Source organism: Salvelinus alpinus, chromosome 28 (assembly GCF_045679555.1).
Source record: "Salvelinus alpinus chromosome 28, SLU_Salpinus.1, whole genome shotgun sequence".
Lineage (NCBI taxonomy): Eukaryota > Metazoa > Chordata > Actinopteri > Salmoniformes > Salmonidae > Salvelinus > Salvelinus alpinus.
Window position 1 is genome coordinate 19616175 of NC_092113.1, and position 16053 is coordinate 19632227.

General features: G+C 41.8%; 1 protein-coding gene across 1 annotated transcript; it reads left to right on the forward strand.

The window, feature by feature from the left end:
- The first annotated feature begins 846 nt into the window (after nucleotides 1-846).
- Nucleotides 847-14504, forward strand: LOC139557348 (ATPase family AAA domain-containing protein 3-like). Its single transcript, XM_071372040.1, has 16 exons — nucleotides 847-1161; nucleotides 2072-2148; nucleotides 2636-2737; nucleotides 2946-3005; nucleotides 3156-3225; nucleotides 3663-3828; nucleotides 4137-4206; nucleotides 4343-4498; nucleotides 7167-7223; nucleotides 7395-7520; nucleotides 7781-7905; nucleotides 12418-12469; nucleotides 12558-12628; nucleotides 12772-12939; nucleotides 13116-13224; nucleotides 13306-14504. Exons 1-16 carry the CDS (start codon nucleotides 975-977, stop codon nucleotides 14383-14385), a joined length of 2676 nt encoding a protein of 891 aa, XP_071228141.1. The 5' UTR covers nucleotides 847-974; the 3' UTR covers nucleotides 14386-14504.
- Nucleotides 14505-16053: the final 1549 nt, after the last annotated feature.

The following is a 16053-nucleotide window of genomic DNA, read 5'->3' on the forward strand; positions in this document are numbered from 1 at the left end:
GTACTTACAGCATTCATATAAATTCTTTTTCACCAGGTTTTTGCTTTGGCAGAACTTATTAATTATATTGACATTTGTCAATAAAATGTATGAATGCAACTGTTTATGTCAAAGTGTTTTGTGTTCTATTTGTAGCCCTGTTTGTCCTGAAAATAAAATGGTAAACACTTCATTGTGAGTCAAAATCTAAGTGCTGGACATGCAGATCGATGAAAGTCAGATCAATGAAAAGCAGATTTTTGTTGGGATATTTTTCAATCAAGGGTTGGATTTGTAGAATCAGGTGTGTTACTACTTGGCTGGAGCACAAGTGACTGTTTTGCAAGGTGGATGATAAAATGTACATCTATCAAATGCATAATACGTTTTTGACTGTTATGCCTATTGCCTACTATCTAGCTTACACACTGGAAAGAGTATGCAAGGCTTCATTTCTCTGATAAAAGTTTAGAAATTAGTCTCTAGAAATATGAGTAATGGGTGGCTTTCATGCACCTGGCAATGTCCTTGTGTGGTAGACCTATGGTGTCGTCTACCATTTATCTTTTTCTTTCAATGGTACTTGATGTTTTTATGTAATGCAATGTTGGTTAACATAGGTAGTGTGTTCTATTATGCTTCCTGATTTTTTGGGGCATAATTTTGAAGTTGTCCCTAATCTATTCAAAATGTGATATGCGCAATGGAAACTGTCTGTAACTCAGGCAGTCCAGATAATTTGGAATATAACTAACTGCAGCATCCGATGCTGTCGAGCAGGAGAGAACCTCGTCAGTGTAGTAACCAATAAGGATGCAGTATTTTATATATAGTCCTGCCCACCACACGTCGCGCTTGCGTGGAAGAGTCTACCCGACACACATGGAGCTATAGTGGTGTTTAGTGTTCTGTGTATAATAGTGGCGGTAGAAGAAACAGAACCCTTCAGTCCACTGCAGCACGGGGAGCAAGAAGACGACTCCATTTGAGTAATCATGTCGTGGCTCTTCGGCTGGGGAAGGGGGTCCAGCAAACCCCCGACAGATAAAGCAGAGACCCCTGGAGGAGAAGGGGGATTTTCTGATAAATCGTTCGGAGAGAAGCCCAAGGACAAATGGAGTAACTTCGACCCGACTGGGCTTGAACGAGCCGCAAAATCTGCGAGGGAACTTGACAGATCACGTTCGTACAATAGTTATCACATTGTCATGTCATTTGTTAAAGCTTCTTGTTCTTGTCGGAAGTTACCTTTTTGTTTGCAGATTTTGTGTGAGTTCAGTATCGCATGCAAATGTACGATATCGTTGCAGAATATGAGCAATTAAACGTTCTGACAACTGCAACAAAGTATCAATTGAACATGAATCAACTATAGAAAGTATGTAATGAACTGGACTCGACTGTATCAACAAAGACTGTCTGCAACAGGCTTTGGTGGGCGTGACAGTGATCGAAAGAACAAAGTGTTCTTCATGGGGATGTTTTCTGTCCTGCCACTTGTTAAAGATAACATTCCCGTTCGATGTTTGCAAGAGAGCATGTGGCCTGCATAGACGTATAACCTGCTGTTACATATATGGGGTTATATATTTAAGCAGTAAGGCACGAGGGGGTGTGGTTTATGGCCAATATACCACGGCAAAGGGCTGTTTTTTGCCTGGACACAGCCCTTAGCCGTGGTATATTGGCCACCCCCGAGGTGCCTTGTTACTATTATAAACTGGTTACCAACGTAATTAGAGTAGTACAAATACATGTTTTATTATACCTGTGGTATATGGTCTGATTTACCACGGCTGTCAGCCAATCAGCATTCAGGGCTCGAGCCACCCAGTTTATAATTAGCCATGAACGTCAGTTTGGCGCATGCGTATGTATGCCCCCCCCCCACCCACCTGCTGGTGAGACGAGTGTACTTTTGAGGAACAGAGGTCCTGAGCCCCATGACAGTGAAAGTGGTATCATTTTTGAATGAATGGCAATTAATGTCAAATAATTTCTCCTGTTCCCCAAATGAACATCTATACTCATAGTATCAAGTGACCAATTGACTTTGAAGTGTCTTAATTTTGTTTCCACCTTAACTCTATAGGCCATGCGAAAGAGGCGCTTGATCTGGCTCGCATGCAGGAGCAATCGGTACAGCTGGAGCATCAGAGTAAAGTGAAGGTGGGACACTTTCAAATGTCTGGTTATTAGGTTTACCCATTAAAATGTTGGGAGCATAAACAGTGTGCAATTTTCTTAATTTTGTATAATACAGTTTACCTAGTCTACTGCTACAAACATTTATGGGTGTGCATTAGCTCATGCTTTTTACTTTTAGTTTTCAAGTGTCAGCCTTCTTCTATTTAGCTGCAGCATTTTGTTTTGTATAAGAAAACAAGTGTTATCCACTATTGCCTTATGATCTTCCCTTTCCTAGACATTCCGGTACTGTCACCTACATTTCAAAACGGGAACACATGGGTTCTCATTTCTATATATTCACCCACTTTCTCTCAATCCTCCCTTGACTTTTATCTTCAGATCCATATACTTGGCATCTATGATGCTCGGAATAATGAGATTAGGGTTTAAGTATAACAGTTCTCTGTCCTTCAAACTTACGACCTATTCCTCTCTGAAAACATGCTTTAATCCCATTCACTAACAGGAATATGAAGCAGCCTTGGAGCAGCTGAAGGGGGAACAGATCCGTCTCCAGGCCGAGGAAAGGCGGAAAACACTTACAGAGGAGACCAAACAAAATCAAGCGGTATGGGAGTGGTTGAGAGTTGCTGACAAATAGTCCTTGACTACATTCCACTGATGTAATTTACCAGTCAAGTGTGAATAAATCTAGTGTTGCGCTAAGTATGTTGTTATGGGGCTAATGTACATTATTTGTCTTTATTGTATTGCATCCTTAATGTTGGATCATGCTTCAAATGGTGCAAAGGTGTTTTCTGTCTTATTTCCTCTAGAGGGCACAGTATCAAGACAAACTTGCCAGACAGAGATATGATGATCAAGTCAGGCAGCAGGTAAGCGCTCTGTTCTGATTTCTGTTGAATCTCAGCCATAGCTATAGAGAAACACAAAAAGAAACCCGATTGGGACCCATGCTGATAGAAAAAGGACAAGAATGAGAAATATGGCTAAGTGTATGTTCAGCATGTGTTTTGTATTTGCAGCAAGCCCTCAATGAGGAGAACTTGCGCAAGCAAGAGGAATCAGTAACAAAGCAGGAGGCTATGCGAAAAGGTGCAGGAAAATTCCCCATGTCATTATGACACACAGGAGAAGGTTTACTAAGCATTTGCACCTGCTCTTCATCAAGGAAAATGAAACATGAAGAATAGTGAACTGAGACCGTTTCATGTTTTTGTCATTGTTTACAGCAGGGGTAGGCAACCCTATTCCTGGAGTGCCGCAGGTACTGCCAGATTTTGTTCCGTCTAGGCATCACACCTGACCAACTGAGCTAATTGATCAGTTCAACCAAGCTGGCCTTCCGGGTCAGTAAATCAAAAACATGAAGTGCCTGCAGTTGTCTACACCTGGTTTAGAGTATATCTGTAGTTCTCTTCTGACAGAAACTGGTGCAAATGCTTTGTAAATCAGTCCCACAGTATGTTTACTAATAGCAGACTCAGTCAAAAACATATTTCAACTTACTTTAGTTCCACTCTCTTACCTAGCCACTATTGAACATGAAATGGCTTTGTGGCACAAGAACGAATTGCTTCGTGTAGAGGCGGAGTCTGCAGCTCGTGCCAAGGTAGAGCGGGAGAATGCGGACCTCATCCGTGAACAGATCCGCCTTAAAGCAGCCGAACACAGGCAGACGGTCCTGGAGTCCATCAGGTGAGATGGGAAGGGTCAAAATGGTTCTACACTCTACAGCAGTGTCCCATTATTGGGTCAGGCCCAATGGCGGGTTGCACTTGCAGTTACTTTTTAGAGGGTCACAGCTTGAGACTGGGCTGTGGAAGACAATCAGTTGTAAAGAGCTTTATACATTCCAATTCTTATCACATCTCATATTATGTAATATATTTAATTTGATCAGCCAGTATTCTGTTATGTTTGGATAAGAACCCAAGAATGCTGTGAATGTTTGGTAGTCATAATGGGAGCAGTCACTGTAATAATTATGTTTTTGTTTCTGTCAGGACTGCAGGAGCAGTCTTTGGGGAAGGGTTCCATGCCTTTTTGTCCGACTGGGATAAACTCACCGCCACGGTAAAAAGTCTCCCCCTTACTACCAATCTTCTATCACACTTTCACCCTACAAGCTGCGATATAGCTTGAATTTCACATTGTGGTTGCTTACCATATCTGAGTCATTGACACACACTGTTTGGTGAATGCCCTGCAGGTGGCTGGGTTCACACTGCTGGCAGTGGGGGTGTATTCAGCGCGGAACGCCACCGGGGTGATTGGGCGCTACATAGAGGCTCGTCTGGGAAAGCCCTCGCTGGTTCGAGAGACCTCCAGAATCACTGTTGGCGAGGCCATCAAACACCCTGTTAAGGTAACTAAAGAAGAGATAAAATAGTTCCCTTTCAGGACATAACAAATTGATATGGGATATTTGTTGTCCCTGCTCTTTGAAGTGCACTGAACAAAAATATAAACACAACAGGCAACAATTTCAAGGATTTTACAGAGTTACAGTTCATATTAGGAAATCAGTCAATTGACCCTGATCTTTGAATTTCACATGACTGGGAATACAGATATGCTTCTGTTGGTCACGTACCTTAACTAAAAAGGTAGGAGCGTGGATCAGAGAACCAGTCCATATCTGGTGTGACCACCATTTGCCTCATGTAGCACGACACATCTCGTTCACATAGAGTTGATCAGGCTGTTGACTGTGAGCTGTGCAATGTTGTCCCACTCTTTTAATGGCTGTGCAAAGTTGTGGGATATTGGCGGGAACTGGAACATGCTGTTGTACACGTCGATCCAGAGCATCCCAAACATGCTTAATGGGTGACATGTCTGGTGAGTATGCAGGCCATGGAAGAACTGGGACATTTTCAGCTTCCAGGAATTGTGTACAGATCCTTGTGACATGGGGCCGTGCATTATATTCCTGAAACATGAGGTGATGGCGACGAATGAATGGCACGACAATGGGCTTCAGGATCTTGTCACAGTATCTCTGCATTCAAATTGCCATCAATAAAATGCAATTGTATTCATTGTCCGTAGCTTATGCCTGCCCATACCATAACCCCACTGCCACCATGGGGCACTCTGTTTACAACGTTGACATCAGCAAACCGCTCGCATACACAATGCTATACACGCCGTCTGCCATCTGCCCGGTACATTTGAAACCAGGATTCATCCATAAAGAGCACACTTCTCCAGTGTGCCAGTGGTCATCGAAGGTGAGCATTTTCCCACAGAAGTCGGTTATGACGCCAAACTGCAGTCTGGTCAAGACCCTGTTGAGGACAATGGGGATGCAGATGAGTTTCCCTGAGACGGTTTCTGATAGTTTGTGCAGAAATTCTTCTGTCTTCTGTTGTGCAAACCCAGAGTTTCATCAGCTGTCCAGGTGGCTTGTCTCAGACGATCCCTCAGGTGAAAAGCCGGATGTGGAGGTCCTGGGCTGGCATGGTTACACGTGGTCTGCGGTTGTGAAGCCGGTCGGACCTACTGACAAATTCTCTAAAATGACGTTGGAGGCGGCTTATGGTAGATAAATTAACATAAAAGGATCTGTCAACAGCTCTGGTTGAGACATTTGTGGCATTGTGTTGTGTGACAACACAGCACATTTTAGAGTGGCCTTTTATTGTCCCCAGCACAAGGTGCACCTGTGTAATGATCATGCTGTTTAATCAGCTTCTTGATAGTCCATCCACCTGACAGGTGTGGCATATCTTGGCCAATGACAAATGCTCACTAACAGGGATGTAAACAAATGTGCTCAAAATTTGAGTAAAATAAGCTTTTTGTGTATATGGAGCTCATGAGACCAACACTTTACATGTTGCGTTTATATTTCTGTTCAGTGTAGTTAAAATGATGCCCATTATACAGTGCATTCGGGAAAATATTCAGACCCTTGACTTTTTCTACATTTTGTTATGTTACAGCCTTATTCTAAAATGGATTAAATTACTTTTTTCCCTCATCAATCTACACATGATACACCATAATGACAAAGCGAAAACAGGTTTTTAGAATTTTTGGCAAATGTATTAAAAAGAAAACCGAAACACCATATTTACATAAGTATTCAGGCCCTTTGCTATGAGACTCGAAATTGTGCATCCTGTTTCCATTGATCATCCTTGAGATGTTTCTACAATTTGATTTGTGTCCACTTGTTGTAAAGTCAATTGATTGGACATGATTTGGAAAGGCACACACCTGTCTATATAAGGTCCCACAGTTGACAGTGCATGTCAGAGCAAAAACCAAGCCATGAGGTCGAAGGAATTGTCCGTAGAGCTCATAGACTGGATTGTGTCTCAGCACAGATCTGGGGAAGTGTACCAAAACATTTCTGCAGCATTGAAGGTCCCCAAGAACACATATTATTCTTAAATGGAAGAAGTTTTGCACCACCAAGAATCTTCCTAGATTTGGCCGCCTGGCCAACTGAGCAATCGGGGGAGAACCCAATGGTCACTCTGACAGAGCTCCAGAGTTTCTCTGTGGAGATGGGAGAACCTTCCAGAAAGACAACCATCTCTGCAGCACTCCACCAATCTGGCCTTTATGGTAGAGTGGCCAAATTGAAGCCACTCCTCAGTAAAAGGCACATGACAGCCCACTTGGAGTTTGCCAAAAGGCACCTAAAGGACTCTCAGACCATGAGAAACAAGATTCTCTGGTCTGATGAAACCAAGATTGAACTCTTTGGCCTGAATGCCAAGCGTCTTGTCTGGAGGAAACCTGGCACCCCCTACGGTGAAGCATGGTGGTGGCAGCACCATGCTGTCGGGACATTTTTCAGCGGCAGGGACTGGGAAGCTGGTCAGGATCGAGGGAATGATCAATGGAGCAATGCACAGAGAGATCTTTGAGAATCTGCTCCAGAGCGCTCTGGACCTCCGACTTGGGCATTCAACCTACAGAATGCACTGTAGGTTGAATATCATATTAACTGTATTATAATACCTGTATGAAGTGTTTTACTGTATGTATGTGAACTCTGAGCTCTTTTCTACCTTCAGACAACGAAGCGTCTGAGAAGTAGACCACAGGATGCTCTGGAGGGAGTAGTTCTTAGTGTAAGTACACAGTGTACATTCAGTATTGTTCCATACACAGCATGGAAGAATTCTTTACATTACAATAATATATCCCTACACACTGATGTCACTGCTAAAGTTAGTTGACCTCCCTTAAGTTGACATTTCTCCTGCCCTCTCTCTCTTCCCTCCCCTCTCTCTGTTGTGTAGCCATCCCTGGAGGAGCGTGTGCGGGACATTGCCATTGCGACTCGTAACACTCGACAGAATAAGGGGCTCTATAGAAACATCCTTATGTATGGACCCCCTGGGACTGGCAAGACCCTCTTTGCCAAGGTATTACAAGGCATGCACTATACATGTTACTATAGTTTAACATATACTTTACTAGAATAAGGAAAACATTTAAACATTTTTCAAAATTGTATTGGTTAGGTGCAGGGTGGCGAAACTGGAAAATAATGTTTTGCTATTAACTTCACCGATGTGTATAGTACAGTCGTCACGAGCTGTCCATTGTCACCAGGGTCACACTTAGCCAATAGTTGCTGCATCCACTATTTTACTGAATGATGGTCTGTTACGTTGCCCTGCAGAAACTGGCCCTCCATTCTGGGATGGATTACGCCATCATGACAGGTGGAGATGTAGCCCCTATGGGCCGTGATGGCGTGACGGCCATGCACAAGGTCTTTGACTGGGCCAGTACAAGCCGGCGCGGGTAGGACATTCATTCAATGTGTCGTGTTAAATGTCCAAAATTTAAATGTACAGATCCTCTTTGGCACAAATCTTATGGGTGTTTATGTAAAATCAGAGCCATACACTACCTGTCAAAAGTTTTTAGAACACCTACTCATTCAAGGGTTTTTCTTTATTTTTACTATTTTCTACATTGTAGGATAGTAGTGAAGACATCAAAACTATGAACAAACAAATATAGTGGCAAGCAAAAGTATGTGAACCCTTTGGAATGACCTGGATTTGTGCATAAATTGGTCATCAAATTTGTCAGTCAAAACATTTAAGTCATAACAATAGACAAACAGTCTGCTTAAACTAATAACACAAACAATTATACGTTTTCATGTCTTTATTGAACACGCCGTGTAAACATTCACAGTGCAGGGTGGGAAAAGTATGTGAACCTTTGGATTTAATAACTGGTTGACCCTCCTTTGGCAGCAATAACTTCAACCAAACGTTTTCTGTAGTCGTGGATCAGACCTGCACAACGGTCAGGAGGAATTTTGGACCATTCCTCTTTAAAAACTGTTTCAGTTCAGCAATATTCTTGGGATGTCTGGTGTGAACTGCTCTTTTGAGGTCATGCTACAGCATCTCATTCGGGTTGAGGTCAGGACTCTGAATGGGCCACTTCAAAAGGCATATTTTCTTCTGTTGAAGCCTTCTGTTGTTGATTTACTTCTGTGTTTTGGGTCATTGTCTTGTTGCATCACCGAACTTCTGGGTGATGTCCTTTTGAGCTTCAAAAGGAGAAATTACATTCTCCTGCAAAATGTCTTGATAAACTTGGGAAATCAGACTGATAGCAAGCTATCCAGGCCCTGATGCTCCCTCCACCATGCTTTACAGTTGGGATGAGCTGATGTTGGTGTGCTGTCTTTTTTTTCTCCACACTGTGTTGTGTGTTCCTTTTAAAAACAACTCAACTGTAGTTTCATCTGTCCACAGAATATTTTGGAACATCCAGGTGCTCCTTTGTGAACTTCAGACGTGCAGCAATGCTTTTTTTAGGACAGCGGTGACTTCTTCCGTGGTGTCCTCCCATGAACATCATTCTTGTTTAGTGTTTTACATATCGTAGACTTGTCAACAGAGATGTTAGCATGTTCCAGAGATTTATGTAGGGTCTTTAGCTAACCTCAATGAGCATTCTGCGCTGTGCTCTTGCAGTCATCTTTACAGTACGGCCACTCCTAGATAGAGTAGCAACAGTACTGAACTTTCTACATTATAGACCATTTGTCTTACCGTGGACTGATGGACATTAAGTCTTGTAGAGATAATTTTGTAACCCTTTTCAGCTTTATGCAACAATTCTCTTTTTGTTTGAGGCATGGTTCACATCAAGCAATGCTTCTTGTGAATAGCAAGCTCAAATTTTGTGAGTGATTTTGATAGGGCAGGGCAGCTCTAACCAACATCTCCAATCTCGTCTCATTCATTGGACTCCAGGTTAGCTGACTCCTGACTCCAATTAGCTTTTGGAGAAGTCATTAGCCTAGGGGTTCACATACTTTTTCTCAAATACACTGAAAATGTTTAAATTATGTATTCAATATAGACAAGAAAAATACAATAATTTGTGTGTTATTAGTTTAAGCACACTGTTTGTGTATTGTTGTGACTTAGATGAAGATCATATAAAATGTTATGGCCAATTTATGCAGAAATCCGGGTAATTCCAAAGGGTTCACATACTTTTTCTTGCCACTGTATGGAATCATGTAGTAACCAAAAAAGTGTTAAACAAATATAAATATATTTTAGATTCTTCAAATTGCCACCCTTTTCCTTGATGACAGCTTTGCACACTCTTGGCATTCTCTGAACCAGCTTCACCTGGAATGCTTTTCCAACAGTCTTGAAGGAGTTCCCACATATGCTGAGCACTTGTTGGCTGCTTTTCCTTCACTCTGCGGTACGACTCATCCCAAACCATCTCAATTGGGTTGAGTTCCGGTGATTGTGGAGGCCAGGTCAACTGATGCAGCACTCCATCACTCTCCTTCTTGGTCAAGCCTGGAGCTGTGTTGGGTCATTGTCCTGTTGAAAAACAAATGATAATCCCACTAAGCCCAAACCAGATGGGATGGTGTATCGCTGCAGAATGCTGTGGTAGCTATGCTGGTTAAGTGTGCCTTGAATTCTAAGTAAATCACAGACTGTCACCAGCAAAGCACCCCCACACCATAACACCTCCTCCATGCTTTACGGTGGGAAATACACATGCAGAGATCATCCGTTCACCCACACCGCATCTCACAAAGACACGGCGGTTGGAACCAAAAATCTCCAATTCGCGCTCCAGACCAAAGGACACATTTCCACCGGTCTAATGTCCATTGCTCTTGTTTCTTGGCCCAAGCAAGTCTCTTCTTCTTATTGGTGTCCTTTAGTAGTGGTTTCTTTGCAGCAATTCGACCATGAAGGCCTGATTCACGCAGTCTCATCTGAACAGTTGATGTTGAGATGCGTCTGTTACTTGAACTCTGTGAAGCATTTATTTGGGCTGCAATTTCTGAGACTGGTAACTAGGAATGTATCCTCTCCAGCAGAGGTAAGTCTGGGTCTTCCATTCCTGTGGCAGTCCTCATGAGAGCCAGTTTCATCATAGGGCTTGATGGCTTTTGCAACTGCACTTGAAGAAACTTTCAGTTTTTGAAATTTTCCGTATTGACTGAGTCATGTCTTAAAGTAATGATGGACTGTCGTTTCGCTTTGCTTATTTGAGCTGTTCTTGCCATAATATGGTCTTGGTCTTTTACCAAATAGGGCTATCTTCTGTATACCCCCCTACCTTGTCACAACACAACTGATTGGCTCAAACGCATTAAGAAGGAAAGAAATTCCACAAGGCACACCTGTTAATTTAAATGCATTACAGGTGACTAAATCATGAAGCTGGTTGAGAGAATGCCAAGAGTGTGCAAAACTGTTATGGCAAAGGATGGCTGTTTGAAGAATCTCAAATATAAAATATATTTGTATTTGTTAAACACTTTTTATGTTACTAAATGATTCTATGAGTCCATAGTTTTGATGTCTTCATTATTATTCTACAATGTATAAATAAAGAAAAAACTTTGAATGAGTAGGTGTTCTAAAACTTTTGACCGGTAGTGTGTATATAAAGATCCGTCTGCAGTTGAAGTCGGAAGTTTACATACACTTAAAGCCAAATATATTTAAACTCAGTTTTTCACAATATTTGACATTTAATCCTAGTTAAAATTCTCTGTCTAAGGTCAGTAAGGATCACCACATTATTGTAAGAATGTGAAATGTCCGAATAATAGAAGAGAGAATGATTTATTTCAGCTTTTATTGCTTTCATCACATTCCCAGTGGGTCAGAAGTTTACATACACTCAATTATTTGGTAGCATTGCCTTTAAATTGTTTAACTTGGGCCAAACGTTTTGGGTAGACTTCCACAAGCTTCCCACAATAAGTTGGGTGAATTTTGACCCATTCCTCCTGACAGAGCTGGTGTAACTGAGTCAGGTTTGTAGGCCTCCTTGCTCTCACACGCTTTTTCAGTTCTGCCCACAAATTTTCTATAGGATTGAGGTCAGGGCTTTGTGATCGCCACGCCAATACCTTGACTTTGTTGTCCTTAAGCCATTTTGCCACAACTTTGGAAGTATGCTTGGGGTCAGTGTCCATTTGGAAGACCCATTTGCGACCAAGCTTTAACTTCCTGACTGATGTCTTGAGATGTTGCTTCAATATATCCACATAATTTTACTTCCTCATGATGTCATCTATTTTGTGAAGTGCACCAGTCCCTCCTGCAGCAAAGCACCCCCACAATATGGTGCTGCCACCCCCGTGCTTCAAGGTTTGGATGGTGTTCTTCAGCTTTAAAGCCTCCCCCTTTTTCCTCCAAACATAACGATGGCCATAATGGCCAAACAGTTCTATTTTTGTTTCATTAGACCAGAGGACATTTAAAAATAAAAAAAATACAATCTTTGTCCCCATGTGCAGTTGCAAACCATAGTCTGGCTTTTTTATGGTGGTTTTGGAGCAGTGTATCCACAGGTACACCTCCAAATGACAGGCTAATTGACATAATTTATCAGAAGCTTCTAAAGCCATGACATCATTTCCTGGAATTTTCCAAGTTGTTTAAAGGGACAGTCAAGTATGTAAACTTCTGACCCACTGAATTGTGATACAGTGAAATAATCTGTCTGTAAACATATAATGGATAAATTACTTGTGTCATGCACAAAGTAGATGTCCTAACCGACTTGCCAAAACTTTAGTTTGTTAACAAGAAATTTGTGGAGTGGTTGAAAAACGAGTTTTAATGACCTAACCCAACATAAGTGTATGTAAACTTCTGACTTCAACTGTATCTATGTGTGTGTCAGATTCAAATAACGATTGTGGGTCAATAGTAAAAAATTAAAATAAACGTTTTCTAATAAAGGCATTAGATTTGCTAATCTCTTTCTTTTCATTTGCCTCAACTTCTGTAGCCTCCTGCTTTTTGTAGATGAAGCAGATGCATTCCTACGCAAGAGATCCACAGTGAGTCCAGTAACAGAACTAAGCGTATGTTCTGTTTTCAAGAGTCAACATGTCGGCTATTTTGATCACATCAATGACTTTGTTGCAGGAGACAATCAGTGAGGACCTCAGATCCACCCTTAACGCATTCCTTTATCGCACTGGAGAGCAGAGCAACAAGTTGGTACCAACCTAAATAAAAACTGTTAATTTTACACTGGCAAGTTACCATCGTGATTTTTTTCCTATGTATATTATTTGAGTTTTTAGAAAGTGCATGAAAAGGTTGACTTGACTAAAAAGATCATGGTCTCTCTCCCCAGGTTTATGCTAGTGTTGGCCAGTAACCAGCCTGAGCAGTTTGACTGGGCCATCAACGACCGTATTGATGAGATTGTAAACTTTGCCTTGCCTGGGCTGGAGGAGAGGGAGAGACTGGTGCGCCTGTACTTTGACAGATTTGTACTGGAGCCTGCCACATTAGGGAGACAGTGAGTACACCATTCTCCACTTGTACTACAATGCCACTATATATGTGGCATACTGATTTGGGTAATGTCTACAAACAATATTTTTTAGATGTAATTTTCGACTAATGATTGCTCTGACGAAACAATACAGTGTGTTGAGTTAAAGGTGTATTTCACTAACATATATCCTCCTGCAGGAGAATGAAGTTGGCCCAGTTTGACTATGGCCAGAAGTGTTCGAACATTGCAATTCGTGCAGAGGGCATGTCGGGCCGTGAGATCTCTAAACTGGGTGTGGCCTGGCAGGTTAGTACATGTGACCTGTCCAGTTAGTTGTCTTTAGATAACGGGACACAGGATAACATTCAATCCCTGTTTTCTCATCAGGCTGCTGCATACTCCTCAGAAGACGGCATCTTGACGGAAGCTATGATCGATGCACGCGTTGACGACGCTCTCCATCAGCATGCGCAAAAAATGGACTGGCTCCACATGGAAGGGGGCGTGGAAAGTGCAGGTAAGCACAGGGTGGTGGTGCCAAAGGAGGCGGCAGCAGCGAGTGTAATAGGATTCACAGCGGTGCAAGAGGCTGTACCACAGGCCCTGGATTCAGTCCCCACCATCCAAGTGGTGCTCCCTGTCATGGAGGCCATCATCTCGAGCACTCAGGCCGCAGCGGAAGCTGAGCCAGTGAAGGTTAAAGAGGCAGCTGCCATTATTGAGGAGGCAGTTACCCTAGTTAACGAGGCAGAGGCTGTTACCCCCATTGTCACTGAGATTGTTGCAGCATTTCCAGCACTCAAGGAGGCAGAAGTGGTGAAGGATCCTGTGGAAACTGCTACTGCTATCCCATTGGTGCAGGAGGTAGAAATAATCAAGGATGTGCCAGAAAAGGCTACAGCATCTCTTGTTCCAGAGACTGTAGCAGTGCCTAAGGTAGAAGTCTATGTGACAGCAGAGGTGTCTGCACCCAAGGAGGCAGAAGCAGAGGTACTTGTAGACACAGCCCCTATCATTAAAGAAGATCCAGCTCCAACTAAAACCACCCAAGAGTTGGATGCTGCAGAAGCAGTCAAGGAGTCAGAAGCCATTGCAGTAGAGTCGGAGGCCACAGCAGTTCCTGTTGCCCAGAAGACAGAGGCCGCGACCACCCCTGTTGTCACGGAGGCCTCTGATTCTGAAACTAAGACCACAGCAACCTCTGTTGCTCAGGAAACTGAGACCCCTGTAGCCCAGAACACAGAGGCCACTACTGCAAAGGTTGACACAGAAACTGCAGCTGAGGTCCCTGCAAATGTTGTGGCCAAGGAATCTGAGGTGACTGAAACTACAGCTGCCAAGGAAGCAGTGGACCCTGAAATCCCTGTCACCCCCGAGGCAGATGCTAGTAAAGTTAAAACACCTCAAGCAAAGGACCAGGAAGGTGACAACTTAACTAAACCAAAAGACCCTCCTAAAAAATTCTAACAAATGGTGCTGCTACTGAAACACTTTGGTAGGGAGCAAGTAGGTTAAATATTTTGAAGCAAAAATATGTACTGTACTGAATAATGGGTGTTTTGTCGTGATTAAATGGCTATTGATTATTCTGTCTCAATGGTGTCTTATTACACTTATCTATTGAACTATTTGTTTTTGTTTTTCAAAATTGCATGCCTTTATTTTTCAATTAAAGCGCTTTGAAATTGTAATGAAAAGCGCTATAAAAGTTTCATAAATTATACTTGCAGTTTTCAAGTTGGATTTGCAAGTTCTTAAGTATATGGGAAATGTAATGGTTAGAGGGGTGACCGGTTGTCTGGAAGATTGGAAAAGATAAGAAAATGGCAACAGATAAGACTTTAGGCCTGTATACATCTCATTAGCAAATGAACTAGGTTGGTTGAGCACCATGTTACATCAATCCATCTTAACATGTCTGAGAAAATATTGGGGAAGATAGTAGTCCATTCTTTCCCTTACATTATTTTACATGTGAGGTGCAATGGCTCACAAAGCAACATCCAGGCCTTTTAGTCTTTGCAAGTGCAAAATCAAAAAAGAAAAGGAACAGGTGCCCATAAGGTAATAATATATAACCACACAGCATGGTCTCATAGACTAGATGTAACATAGTAAATCTGGGACACTCAGATTAGTATGGTTACTTAAGGCAAAAACTAAAGTAGGGTCGGTGTGGGTGTACAATGTGAATGTCTAGCGCATTGGAATCTCATCACGGACAACTTTAGCATTTTTGCAACTTTTCAACTACTTACTACTTATTAGCTACTTTGCAACTGCTTAGCATATTAGCTAACCTTAACCCTTTTAGTTTAACCTAACTCCTAACCTTAACCCCTAGCCTAGCTAACGTTAGCCACCTAGCCAGAATTTGCAACATACTCGTTTTGAAAATGTGTAGCATATTGTAAGTTTTGCAAATGGGTACCACATTGTACATTTTTTAACATATAATACGAATTGTAATTTGGAACATATCATACAAAATGAGTGATGGACATCCACAAATTCATACATACCATATGAAACATAACATCATACCAAATGGAGTGTCTTGGATTTACATACAGAATAATACAAAATGCTCTGAGACCAGGTTGAACCACAGAGGAAATAAAAGCTACAGATTGAACATCTACTTGCAAAGTTTTTACATTCATCAACATCGAACTGATGATTTTGTAGATCATGATGTCCCTAATATCTGCATATAAAATAATTATAGGATGAGAGGATTGACCACTGACTGATTTCAAATGTAATTCATATACAAACCACAAACGTGTAACAGTTAAATACTGTGTAACTACACTGTAATTACTGTACCTGCCTATGTAAGCACAACGTTTAAATATTAAGAATGCTTATGGGAAAGTGGTGCTGATCATTTAGCAAAATGGACAAATGTCACTATCCCTTTAATCTTATTTTTAAAAGTCCCAGACATACCAGAAGTAGCCTCTCTGAGGTTGATTGGTGTTCATGAAATCACATTTCTATTTCTTGATTAATTAAACCACAATTAGGACTACTGCATGTGGATGGCATATACTAAAATATTCAGTTGCCCTGAACAGTTGATTAAAAAATAACCGCTCACAAGTACAACCTCTAGGAATTCTGTTTTTTTCA

Excerpts from the sequence above, each read along its gene's own strand:
- LOC139557348 (XM_071372040.1), top strand. The coding sequence starts at position 975 with ATGTCGTGGCTCTTCGGCTGGGGAAGGGGGTCCAGCAAACCCCCGACA. Across the intron at positions 3,006-3,155 it reads ATGATCAAGTCAGGCAGCAG|CAAGCCCTCAATGAGGAGAA; the intron begins GTAAGCGCTCTG and ends TTGTATTTGCAG. Across the intron at positions 7,224-7,394 it reads TGGAGGGAGTAGTTCTTAGT|CCATCCCTGGAGGAGCGTGT; the intron begins GTAAGTACACAG and ends TCTGTTGTGTAG.